The sequence below is a fragment of the Cupressus sempervirens genome, chromosome 1, assembly GCF_028749045.1.
Source record: "Cupressus sempervirens isolate cs-2001-9-10 chromosome 1, ASM2874904v1, whole genome shotgun sequence".
Classification (NCBI taxonomy): domain Eukaryota; kingdom Viridiplantae; phylum Streptophyta; class Pinopsida; order Cupressales; family Cupressaceae; genus Cupressus; species Cupressus sempervirens.
In genome coordinates this window covers 885166543-885180254 of record NC_143118.1, presented here as the reverse complement: position 1 = coordinate 885180254, position 13712 = coordinate 885166543, and the positions used below count along the sequence as shown (strand labels likewise).

Genomic DNA, 13712 nt, shown 5'->3' with positions numbered 1-13712 from the left:
CTAAATCAATTAAAAAACTCTTTTATATCAACTTTTAAGAGTCCAAATTCCACCAACCTTCTCTTTCCTTATAATTTATTAATTTTGTAGTGAATTTATAAACGGTACATAAACTTTTTATTTTAATAGTTTCCTTTATAAGAGTTGAAACTCACGAGTTTAGAAGCAAACCCAAATATTTTAGCTTGTGGAAGAGGACATTCGAGCATCTAGCTAGGCACATTTATGGGATAACCACTCACTCCAACTTACCAAACCTTGACAAATGAAATGTTGGGATATTATTTCAAAAATATAAAGTTCAGGTGCCACATAGGCATTTATGATTAGTGGATGTGCCATGTGGCAATTGGTACCTCCATTACAGGCTCTCTACTCAAGAATGGTATAACGTGTAGAGTCCAAATGCCTCAGCAAATCAGTAATTATCTTGAGCATTAAACAAAGGTGGCATCTTCACCCTTCAACTCAAACAAGAAAACAATAAATATGGGAAACTCCTATTGAGGACCAAATTCACATTCCCCACGCTTGTACAACTCCCCTATATTTGATGTGATTTGCTACCCAAGCTTTTCAAGCTTTTCATTCTTCATTACCTCCCATCATTGCTTCTCAAAACCAACAATAATCTGCCAAAATTCATTCAGACCCATTTCTTATCCTTAATCTTCAGGCGTTCTATAGGGAAGTTTTCACTCAATCATGACTTCTCCTAGCAAGCGCAGAGATATGGATGTCATGAAGCTGTAAGTCTTAGAGTCTTGATGTGGGTTCTTTTTAACTGGTTGTTACATTAAGGGGCGTGATATAAATTTGTTTTGAATCGAATCTTATTTCATGGGTGTGTTTTAGATTGGCTTCCCTTGGGGTTAATATATGAGAAGATATATTTTCTTCAAAGTTAACAATCATATATCTTCAGTCTAAAATTGCACTTCTCTGTGTCTCTGTTTACCAGCATGATGACGGACTATAAAGTGGAGATGATAAACGATGGAATCAGTGAGTTCCATGTCATATTCAATGGACCTCCAGATAGTATGTAACAAATCCCTTCGCCAATCGCTTTTTTCATTTGATTTTGCATAGTTCTCTCTCTTTCTGTCTCTCTCAGATCTTTATTTGCATAGAGGCAGATGCACATATGTCTGTTTGTTCTTTTCTATTTTTTGGGAGATTGGTGAGATATGGCTGTTCCTGAATGCTCCCTTGTTGGGTTTATTCTGCGAGGGAGAAATTTGACATGTGTAGGGTGAATTAGATTCGTTACAAGCTCCTATTGCACTTCTTTATTTTGGTTTAAATCTTTTGGTCAGGACCAAATTAGTACACCGCATTGTTTTTAATTTTTCGAAGTGTAATTATCTACAGTTTTTGGTGTCATAGATTTTACTGGTTTGTGGTTATTGTTTTTAAAGCATTTTTTCGACCACTCTTTGCACATTGATTAACACACCTTTGGTCACTGCATTATCAAGAAACTTTCTATTGGGTGTTTCCATTTCTTGTCATATACTGATTTTTGACCATGTTCAGAACATGTTTTTTGACACATTTTTCATATTTCATGAGTCGCCACAACATTTTTTGATCCCTGCCTACGAAAAGGTCTTGCCTCGTGATTCTTGATTGCCTGCCGAATGTTTTCGTAAATTGAAAATCACCTTCCTATACACCATTTTTATTGGATCACCAAGGCGTATTACTTTGATTGCTGCATTATAAAAGGGCTTGTTGGTGGGTTTGTCTATGCCTCTAATTTTAACATCATATTTTATATATAATCATAGCATGCTTTTACTCTACATTATCTCAGGGCCTATGTTACATGCCATTATGCTTATGATTTGTGGATTGCATGGTCTGGTGGATATCTTAAAATAGCAAAACACCTTATATTTAGAGCATCTATAGTAATATCCACATTAACAAGGAACTTGCTCCTTCGTTTCTCTGTGTAATATAATGTCTGGACTCCCTTTTCTTGTGGCTGTTTTCTAATTGAACAATACCTTTTCTTACACCAACTTTTAACCATAACCATCTGTTAGTTCAATTCTGAACCTCAGTCATCATGATGGTAGTAGGGGTACCAGCTTGCTATGTGGTTTCTACCATTATCACAGATTCCTAATTCTGAGCTATTTATCCACATGTTGCATACAACATATTTTGATTTCATTTGGCATTAGTACCTTCTCTCTGATAACATTTATGATGGCTCTTTCAAATCTCCTTTCTATAGTTCAGGGGAGTATTTTGACCTTTACTTTTTTCCTCTGCATGGCTTCCTGGTAGAAGTCCTTAGTTTTTCATTTTACAACGAGTGCTTTCTGTTGAGGGAATCCATAATCTAGTCCACAGTTTTGGTAAAAGCGTTGATCCATAGAATGTTATAAAAGTCATGGAAGTGAATCTGAAAGGTGCATTTTAAGAATTCCAATATTATAAAATGAAAGAAACATTTGATGAATTATGTGATGCAATCTGTTGGGGACTTTTTATAAAAATAGGACCTCTTGGCCTTAAATGCAAGGGATGCAAGCAGAATGCCACTATCATAGAGAACCTTCTGCTGCTTTGGTGGAACTTGTGAGATAATTAATATAACCTAATCCCTAAAATTGAAGATGATGATGTATCTTTTAAAGATTATTGTAGCCGTCCTAACAAATTCACAAAAATCTCCAATATCATGATACCATGTGATGGATGTCTCATGATATGGACACATAAAAAGGACACTGACAATTTTAATCAAGCATGTAGATGCTGCACATCTGAATTTGTAGAGAAATTTTACATATGACTTCCTTTACAAATTGTGGTTGGTACAGTACAAGGTTCAGAATTTGTGTTATAAGAAACTTTCCTCAAACAGTGTCCTATTTGATCCCAAATATCCTTCTTATTTGTTTATCTTTGTTCCATAAGAGAGAAGACTCAGGAAGCAGCTGCTTCTGTTGGCTAAGAGTTCTCTGTAGCCCTAGAAGATAAAATTTTATGTTTGATTGATACGCATGGGCCATATGCTTAATTCCAATATGTGTTTGCATACAACTGGTAATTTTCCAACTCAAGTTGCCTACCACCATCCTTGAATTGTGTTATTCTATCTAGATGATACATTCCTAGGGCCCGGGGTCAATGGATATATTGAAGTAGTATAATTTTGACCTGTATTTAGGCTGATTATACTAGTATCTAACTTAGTAATAAAAGTCCTAATTTATGACTGATAATATTTAATTTACCAGTGCGATGAAGTACTTTTCTTTATAGAGCAGCATGATGTAGAAGCCAGAATAGAAATGTTAGTCACTTTTCTGGAAATTAATTACTAGTAATGTAAAGATGAACTATCAAGCATGGAAATAGCATGAATGTGCCACATAAACAAGTATGACACAATCTAATCTCTGGGAAATCTCACTGGGACTGGAAATTCTGAAAGCTTGCATTGTACCTCCTTTGGTCACCAAAAATCAGCAAATTACAAACCAATATTACTTTGGAGGCCTTGGAGACCATTTTGGGATAGCAATCAATGCCTCTATAATTAATCTTCAGCTTTCTCCGCTCTGCAACGCTATTCAAATGTCAAACAACACTACCTACGCTAATCTTCAGTTGCCTTTGCAATTCAAGATGCCAATACATCAGTCCAAGTTGCCTTTTTAATTATATGTTTGGTTAGCATAAGACTCTAAAGTAACTTTCCTTTGCAACCAAGTACCATATTCGCTCAAAAACCAGGAAATTCAACATTCAATTCGCTCAAATTCGAAGTCGGTTCAAAATCGTTACAAATTCACCTGTTACCATCAGAATTCCCTGTAAATTCGTAGTTTCGAACCCTGGTCGAATTCGGAGTAATTTTGAGTGAATTTGGTTGTCATCAACAGAGCCCGGGAAGAATGTGAAACAAATTTGGGCGAATTTCGAGGCCGCATCATCTTATTGACTTGTCAACTTAGTTTTAGGTAGCGATTTACATATTAAAAGTTTAAAACCTAAAATGATGCCATTTGGGATTTTTCCATATTGCAACCCGTGTTTGGCAGTGACAGTTTGGGATTTTTAGCAGCAGCAGTCTGGATGCATATGTTTGCTGTTGGCTTGGTCTGGTCCACGTTCGAAGGAGCTTGTCCCCATTTATTGGCTTGGTCTGGATATTATTTGATGATTTTTGATGATACATTGATATTTGATCACATATGAGTCTATGACTGATTAGTATTGTTGACATTGGTGTTTTAAAGTTTTTGAACTGAAACATTCATATGGTGGTGTATTTTGAAATTTTGTCATGCCATTCGAACAAAATTCTTAATATATGTGGTGGTGTATTTTGCTAAATTGCTTTATATTAGCATAGTGGTGTATGAACTTATTTGTTGCAGCATATTTTTACATATATATAAAAAATATTTAAAAAAAAAATATTCTTGTTCGGATGAACCCAAAATGAACCGAACCCAGCCCAATTTTTTTTTAAGCGAATTCTGAACCATAATCCGAACCAGCAACCTAGCTTTGCAATGATTGGACAATCGAATGTCTCAGATTTCAGTAGTTGTCATTTTGGGTAGAATCAGCAGCTAACAATTTCATCATTTTGGCCAAGTCTAGTTTTGGCAGATTTATTAGCTGCCAAATCTAGTTTTGGTGGATTCATTAGCTGCCAAATCTAGTTTTTTGCGAATTCATTAGCTGCCAAATTTAGTTATGGCGAATTCATTAGATGCCAAATTTTCATGTTGCTGTGTTCACAAGCTGAAAATGGCAATGAGATCTATGTCATCCTCAGGACCTCCATTATGCCTCTTCTCTTGCAATGTCTCTGTCAGCTACTTCATCTCTCAAAGGTTTGCATGTTGGTCTTAAGTCTCCAAACATGCCAACTGAATTCTAACAGATTCACTTTGGGTCACTTCTAAAAGAATTGGCATGACGCCAGAAACTGTTGGATTTTTAACTAATATAGGTCTTGAAAAAGTTATAAATCCAATACCTGCTGGAGTCATGTCAATCCTAATATTAAAGAGACTGATAGCAGAAGTATTTGCTTTTCTGGGATGTCTCATAGGGGGTCAATTCTATTCGGTAAGAGATCATTCATTTCAAATAATACATGTGGAGAATTGTACTCCAAACTTCAGATTCAAATATACGCTATTCTTGAATATCTATAAAAGGGTTTATTCTCTCTTGTTGATGATTACATGGGATGGATTAGCACCTTGTTATTTCTTTCTTTTGGACCTATGTTCTCTTAATCTTGGGTAGCAGTGTTGCAGTTACTATCATCATTTTTTATATTGTTGCTATTGACTATTCTGCACATTACAATTGTTATTATTTGGTATTCTGTCATAATTACAACATGTGTTAAATTTTGTTGACATTTTTTTAATTGAGTCTTTGGTTTCAGTGAGGTCAGGATTTGACTTTGATGCCCATCAGATATTGTTTTTGTGATGGCTTCTGTTTAAAATTGCTCTTCATGTCTTGTGTAATTGTACAGAACTCACATTGTTTTTCTATACAAGGGAATGGGGTTTTGTGGACAGTATTATTTTTCCTAATTTGTGGGGAGTGTGGGAGGACAGTAAAAATGATTAATTTTTAGTAATAAGATTATAGGTGTTCTGTGCATTCCCTATTCCTGCTTTTAGAAAATTGAACTGTTACCAACCTACACGGAAATTACAGGAATATAGATGAATACGGCAATCCATAATATGCTACACAAATCTAAAAGAAAAACTATATGTCAGCCGATAACAAAATGTTCATGCACAGAAAAGGGCAAAGACAAAGCTTGGGACACCTTTAAACAAACCCACAACCTACTAGAATACTATAGTTACAAGTTCTAACATATCCCTTTGGTCCAACCCAGCATCTTGAGGCACAGGCCTTCATTGCTCATAAGCCCTAAAAGAAACCTTAGAGTCGAAGACATTCACCAGTTTAGTCCTCAAAATTTCAGGACCTGCCACATTCTCCATTCCTACGAATCTAATATGTTTACAAATATCCCCCTGCCAGTGCCCTTATGATTTCACTAACATTGGTAGCATATAATCACTGGAAACCTGTAAAGTTTCTTTGTGATGGGTCACTATCAGATGCCTCACCATAACATTAATGCCCTTACAATAAGCATATATCTCTTGAATATGTTTCTTTACTAACAATACTCTAAATTCATTACCCAAATATCAATGTTTTTTGAACATACAAACAATCTAAGAGACAGGTTCAGAATCCTTCAACTTATTCTCTTCATCACGAATTGGAAGGAACATTTCCACCAGGCTCTCCTTGACATTCCATATCATACATATCTTCCTTCCACTTGAGCAGAAATTTATTTCTAATAGATTCCCTAGTCTTTATCACTCTTGTATTTTCAAGCCATATGGTACAAGCACTGCTTTAACAGCCTTTAGCATCCCCTTTGACCTGCAGTTGAAATCTCTTGTTAACCTATACTTCAGACACTTATTTGATGCTTCTGGGCCCTTCCTTGTCAGAGACTCGCCAATTGTTCTATGCCACAGCTTCAAGAAATCAACTAGCCCCAAGTATCATAATATTCATTTTCTGCGTCAATCTACAAGCTTAAGGGCACAGTTTGTTGCATCACTTTCAAAACAATAATGACAAGGTAGGGCATCATTAATATTATGCTTTCCCCTGGGTATTGGAATATCAATACCACTAGCACCTATATTTAATGAGAAGCTATGGAGTGCGATCCTTCATAAGAATATCACACAACTTCCCCCAATTGCAAAGTTGCTTTCAAAGGGGGCATAGAGCTGGAGAGGGATACCATAATTTGCTACGTACAGAATTGGCTTGCCATATTTTTCTCGCCATGTATATGAACAAAGGAAATTTGAGTGAATTTGGAAAGCACAGATAGAACTTCTTCAAGATACAATCCCATTCCCAGGGTTGGAAAGCATTCTCCATTGGCTTCTTGAACTGCAATTTTGGAGCAGGTTTCCACTTCAATTCAACTACATCCACTTGCTAATGCCACCTTTAACTTCGCAAAAGAGTCTCCCATTCCACCTCATTGCTTGCCTTGACACCAAGATGCTTTGTTCTCCATATTTATGGCAAATAGTATACCCTGCTTTGTTCCATTTTGCTGCACTGACATAAATTTAGTATAACTCCAAAGGATGAGGGTACCATTTATCTTTTCTAGACATATGAACACTTGGATTTCCCCAGCTAGAAACTTTATTGCTGCTATACACTTTTCTTATATGGTAACCATTAAAAAATATTGTGTGTGTGAATGTATTTATAACTTCATATATATATTACAGAAAGAGAGAATAAATAAATCTGATCCCAAATTTTTTTTGAAGGGTTTTAGATTTCTAAGGAAACATAAATCTGGCATGAGTCAATGAGTTTGAATCAAAAACTACACGACCTGTCATTGCAAAAGAGCTCAATTAAGATCTTCAAAATTCAGAAATTCAAAGTTGTGCTTGATATTTTTTTGTTGTTTTGGCCTTGTCTTGATGTTTCTTTAATGTTCTTATTCCAAAGTTGCTTCTCAGCCCAATCTTTCTTCATGTGCTGCTGTATTCATATGATGTCAAACTCTCCTTTATATAGGTGGATGTTGAATGATATGTACCTAATGAAAATGTAGTACACCTACTACAACAACTAAGGGCAATGGAATAAAGGATCAGGATCTTCAGTCAGCCTTGGAATTGAATGCATGACTTATAGCCTTGGAATTGAATGCATGACTTATATTAGTGTGTTAGTCCGGCGATAACAGGTAGATTCATGTTCAACATTGTGCCTTAAGCTGGGAGCCTATAAAAATGCTATCAGTTCCATACATGATCCCTCACACTACCCAAATTCAAGTTAGGAACCTTAAAAGCTGGCCTGAGAAGTTTGCAGCAAGTCCAAAAAACAAGGTTCAGTTATGTAGTGAACAGTCCTCTTTAGATCATCCAAAGAAGAAACATGAGGAGTGATCAGATCTTCATGAAGTTTGACAGGGATGAGAAGAGTGAAAATTATCCAAAACCACAATTCCAATTACGTAGCTGGGAAGAAATGTGGCATGAAATCCAGATGACTATGTCCTTGGTGACAGCTATGAAGCTTGAAACTGAAGAAAATAACTGCTTACTACCAGAAGCTTGCCACACTTAATTGCAAAACATCTAGGTGAACTAAAAAATAGCTACATAACAAATAAATATTCAAAGAAAAAATTTCATGTTTTATACAACTTACAAGACTGTTCTGAATTTGAAAGCTTCTGGATTTGACTGCATGAACATTTTTCTATCAAATCCAGAAGCTTTCAAAATTAATATGGACTCTCAAAATTTAAAGTCTTTCAGATTGTTTTAGGCCAGTGACTCCTTAAGAGGTAGAAGAATAACCCCTTACTTTACCCTTGAGAAGATCCACAAGACAAAGGAATCCAGTTGATAGGTATTACCCACTAAATTTTCCTCGTGTATTTTTTTTGTTAAATATTGATGATGAACCTATATCCTGCAGGGCAGCTACTTTTTCAGACAGTATCAAGTTTTGAGCAAAGCACAGATGATGGCTTTAGGTTCTGGATATAAGTATGCAGAGATTTTTGTCATAACATTTTGGTTCATGAGGATAAACTTTATGTAGCATATTCTACTTGAAAATTGTTTGGACAGTCACTAAGACCTCCCTCACAGCTTAGTGATCTTGTATCCAATATTTGGTCCACTTTTTTGAAGTCATTATGAGATTTAAGGCAGATGTATCACCAGTGGATGACTTAATGTTTAGGATCACAGCTCTGTTTTCTTTATTATTTGATTCCTTTATTTGTTAGTTGTCCTGTATTTTGTATTTACTAGAGTGTTCTAAGTTCTAACAAACCTGATAGTGGACTACTTCTTCAGTATATTTCAGTATCTATTGCATCACATTAATTATGTCAGTATTAATGTCACAAGTGCAGGTCCTTACCATGGGGGTGTATGGAAAGTTCGTGTAGAGTTACCAGAGGCTTACCCATACAAATCTCCATCAATAGGCTTTGTGAATAGGATCTTCCATCCTAACGTTGATGAAATGTAAGCTTTATTCGTATGTTGAGATGCTTTTCACGAGTACCGGGAAATGAAAGCATAAGAACATAAAACTTGGTTTTTACTGTGCTGATGTGTATGATTTAGGTCTGGGACAATTTGCTTGGATGTGATAAATCAGACTTGGAGCCCAATGTTTGGTAAGAAATGTCTTTTAAGTTGATTATGTAAGCTGGAAACTGTTGTGGTTGCATGCTCAGTTTTATTATCCTTGGGGGAATCACAAATTGTTATTGGAATGATATTCACTTAGTTAATCACAATGACTTTGCAGATCTGGTAAATATTTTTGAAGTCTTTCTTCCTCAGCTATTGCTCTATCCAAATCCAACTTCTCCATTAAATGGAGAGGCTGCAGCTTTGATGATGCGTAACAAGGATCTCTATGATCAGAAAGTGAAGGGTAAGATTGCATCTACGTTCGGTGCTTGGTTGCAAACTTTCTTATTGCTAGATTTAGCTTAACTTGTATCAAACAATTTTACAGTTTTTGTTTAACTAATGTGCTCATGTTACTGTATTGTATTGGTCTGATTTTCATAAAATTGGAACTCTGTAGTTATGCTATACATGGAAAAGAGCATAAGTGTGATATTTAGTGTAATTTGTGGCTAGCTGGTTTAATGAATGCTAAAACATGGTTTTCTCTGTTTTGTGAACAATTGATTAATTTAAATAGCAGAAACATGGTTTTATGAAATCTCTTCAAGTGATAACCTGTTCAATTGAGAGCCTCCACTTTTTGTTTTACTTTTGTAGACCAATGAACTCAAAAACCATTTGTAGCTTTCTTTCATGCTAGTGGTCGTTATGTAATAAAGGTTTAACAATTGAAATTAATGCTTCACCTGTTAAGTTGTTTATTCACACAATTTTGTAATTTATGTTTACCATCATTCTTTTCAGAATACTGTGAACGATATGCCAAGCCTGAAGATGTGGGTAATCAGGAACAAGAAGAAAGCAGCGACAGTGAAGCTAGTGAAGATTATGCATCCAGTGATGATGAAATGGCTGGTCATGCAGATCCATGATATGAATCTTGATACTGGTAAGATTACAGGTCAATAATGCATTTGCATCAAAAAGAGCCACTAAGTGGTCTGGGAGATCGAAATGCATGTTAGCTTACTTTCATGGGTTCTGCTAGCATGTTTCATATTGTCATTTGGCCTGAAATATTTGATTTTATCACTACTGTAAATCTCTGTATAGAAGTACATGGCTCTAAGGAGCATGTTTATTTCATTTCCATGTTGGCTTAATTGTATATACATTTGTAAAGCATTGTATGATCTTTTGCAATATTTTTAACCATGGTTGAGCTATTGTTCTGACATTGATTTCTTGTGGTGATGGTATTTTTAAGGCTTGTGCCTCACTGGAGGCAAGTTCCAATTAGAGTTATAATTACAATTTTCACCTCGTAATGCATAGTGGTTGAAAATCCTAACATACTTGAATATGTTCTTCAACATACTTGAATATGTTCTTCTGGAGTTGAATTCACCTCTTAATGTATAGTGGTTGAAAATGAAATAACTATGGCATTCATTTAAACATGTAATTGAACCTGAAAATTTAATTCAGTGTAAGTGCCACATTGATGCTAAGTAAACATCAGATTCTCGTGATGTTAAATCTGAGAAGGGAAGTATCACCATGGAGCAAATATGAGTGATTTACTTCGCTCAATTGGAAATGAGCGAGTGTAGGGAATCGATGAGAATTCCCTAGCATTTCTTTATATGGTATTCATTGCAGGGGCTCCATTACTGACTTTTCTAGGTGAGATAATTCATATTATAGGAAAAATTCAGTGGGCAAATATTTAATCATCGTTGCGAAAATTCAGGGAGAAAAGCATATTAATAAAGCATGAACTCATAAATTAGATGCAAAGAATATGCCAAATACAATTTAAAAACATAAGAAGAAAATCGTAGTTCTGACATGGCCAAACAAATTGTTGAAAAATTGTTCAGATGGAAAAAGTATTTGGGAAAAAATTTGAGGAAGAACTGTTTTTTGATGCTTCAAGTCTCTTTGGTGGTATCAGGCAAAATCATGACTTGGCAAGTACTCCACAAAAACTTGCAACCAATTTTTTGGCGAGTAATGTATAGAGCACATTTGTCTTCCAAAAGTTAATCAAGATTTTGGTGCAAAATTTATGAAGCGCTATTATATTGTTTCGTAAGCGCAGCCATGATCAAGATTTCGTTAAATAATTCATGAAGCCCCATTGTATTGTTTTGTAAGCGCAGCCATGATTTTTGGTGAATAATTTGTGAAGCATTTTCGTCTTGCTAAGTGCCGGATTAATATTATATTGGGTGCATGATTCAAATGCCTGGACGTTTGAATAGGTTTATGTGTACCCTTGGTTGGTCATTTGGGTTTGGACACGTCATTTCTCTCTTTTGTTTGCATAGTTGAACTGCTCTTTTATTTAATTTTATGAATAGTCCCTTTTTAATTAATTAAATATTAAAGTTACATATTCACAAAAAAGAGCTAGGGGATATGAGATAACCATGGGAGAGTTCACTCGGCAAAGTCGGAAAGCATACAATTATTCATCAAAAAAAAATGTGAACTGTCATCAAGCAGCTAAAGCAGTGCCAACCTAAAGAGGAGGATCCTTACAATCAAGAAAAACCCAAGCATCAGTGGGGTTGGAGGGTGGCTTAGGAGGAGCCCAATTGTCAACAATGTCTTCTTCTCTTTTCTCTCTGGCGAAATTGCCAAATCCAAGTGGGGAAATGACCACTTAGGTCAGATCCAGCAAAAGGCCAATCAGAGGTAGCAGCAGCAGCAAGAGGAACAATTGGGGACCAACCAAAATCTCGCCACGAAGGGGCAGATCGGCAGCATTAGACATCCCAACTGCCGCTAGGAAAGTGGTGGGGGGCTTGGGATTGAGGTGTTTGTGAGTGGTGGGCCGAAGAGCTGCGACCTCGATGGTGGCCACGAGGTGGCGTTTAATCCGCTAAGGCAAAATCAAGTGGACACTGGGCGACCATACAAGGTACATTGCTCTAGTCATTGAGAAGCTCTTGTAGGTGGGCCACCTTGTTAGCTTGTACTTGAAAATGCATCATTACATTATTAGATATGCAAGCTTTAGTGTACATAGAAACATTTATCTCAAGAAAATGACAAGTGATTAAGACTCTGAGAGTGGAGAATCTTCGTCCTAGAAGCATGCTAAATCTATAAAACTTGAAAGGGATTTTGGGGGAATCACCCAGAAGTGCCATATGCCAAGAAAAAGGCTTTAAAAAGTCATGAATCCAAAGCTAATATTGTTGAGCTCTTCGACAAAACCAAAATATGTGCAAAAAGTCTCTAGTTTTCCACAAAAGGGACAATGAGGGTTGGGAACATTGAAGTGCTTGTGCTGAGGGCCAAAGGGTAAACCTTGGAAGAGTACACACTAAGCAAAGTGTACAATCTTCAGCTCAATGATGGCATTCCAAATAGTATTAAGCCTATATCTCCAATTCTATTGTGAGGTCTGGAGGTGCTAGCGCTGGTTGAAAGTCTCAACCATGAGAAAATGAGGCACCAACCAAAGTTATCCCATCTTGGGCTTGTAATTAACAAGAGGAGTGCATGGATACCACTTCTAGTCTTTCCACCAAGGCTTGACGAGTTGGATATCAAGCTTGTGGAGCATATGAGGAGGGATAACAAAGAGCTGTAAATCAAACGATTGACAATCTAGACGAGTTAGATGAAAAGACTCAAAGTAACTCTAGAAAAAAGATCTTTTGGAGTCTTGGTGCAACATTTGAAAAAATGCAAGGCATTGACACCTGGAATCTTGGCCAAAGGCACACCTTGAATGGCAAACAAGGGTGACCACCAAATATGATGATAATTCACGGAGAGACCATCTTTAAATCCATTTCCTTCCCAATGGAGTCAAGGCTCGATAGCCTCCCAAGCTCTCCAAATGCTTTTGATAACATGAGAGCTCTGAATTTGCACTAGTTCTGGAGTGATGAGAAGGGTTTGAAAGTCAATTCCCTTCTAGAGGAGATGCAATGCTTGAGAAGAATTTTCTAGGCCTTATCTCCAGAAAGGGCATGAATGATCCATTTAGCACAAAAAGCTATACCTTGTTTCTGAGTGGAAATGAGGCCAAAACCTCCACACTCCTTAGGCAAGCAACAAAACTCCCAAGTGACTCTATGGAAGCCATGATGCTCAGAATGCTCATAGAATCTGAGAAGCTTTTCAAGCTTAATATAAGAGGCCTTGGAAGGAGCCCAACAGGAGTAGTACTCATGGGTGGCATCCAAAACCTTAGAACAAATTTGGAATTTACTAACTAATAAAAGAGGTTTAGTGAGCTAGTAGTCCAACTTAGAAATCTTGGCAAGCATATCATTCTAGAGGTCAACTGTTGAGGCTTGGAAAGCAAAAGGGATGCCCAAAAAATGGAAATTATCACTGTGTTGGATCTACTTCCACTGGTAGTGCAACAGCCATGGCGGAGCAAGGAGAAAATATTGCATGTACCACATGGTTTTGTACCATTGAATAGTAGATCCGAAAGCC

General features: G+C 36.5%; 1 protein-coding gene across 1 annotated transcript; it reads left to right on the top strand.

Moving 5' to 3' along the window:
• The first annotated feature begins 470 nt into the window (after positions 1-470).
• Positions 471-10482, top strand: LOC149580667 (ubiquitin-conjugating enzyme E2-23 kDa-like). Its single transcript, XM_089792638.1, has 6 exons — positions 471-749; positions 962-1041; positions 9014-9128; positions 9231-9283; positions 9418-9546; positions 10050-10482. The coding sequence occupies exons 1-6, from the start codon at positions 706-708 to the stop codon at positions 10175-10177; spliced, it is 549 nt and encodes a 182-aa protein (XP_089648764.1). The 5' UTR covers positions 471-705; the 3' UTR covers positions 10178-10482.
• Positions 10483-13712: the final 3230 nt, after the last annotated feature.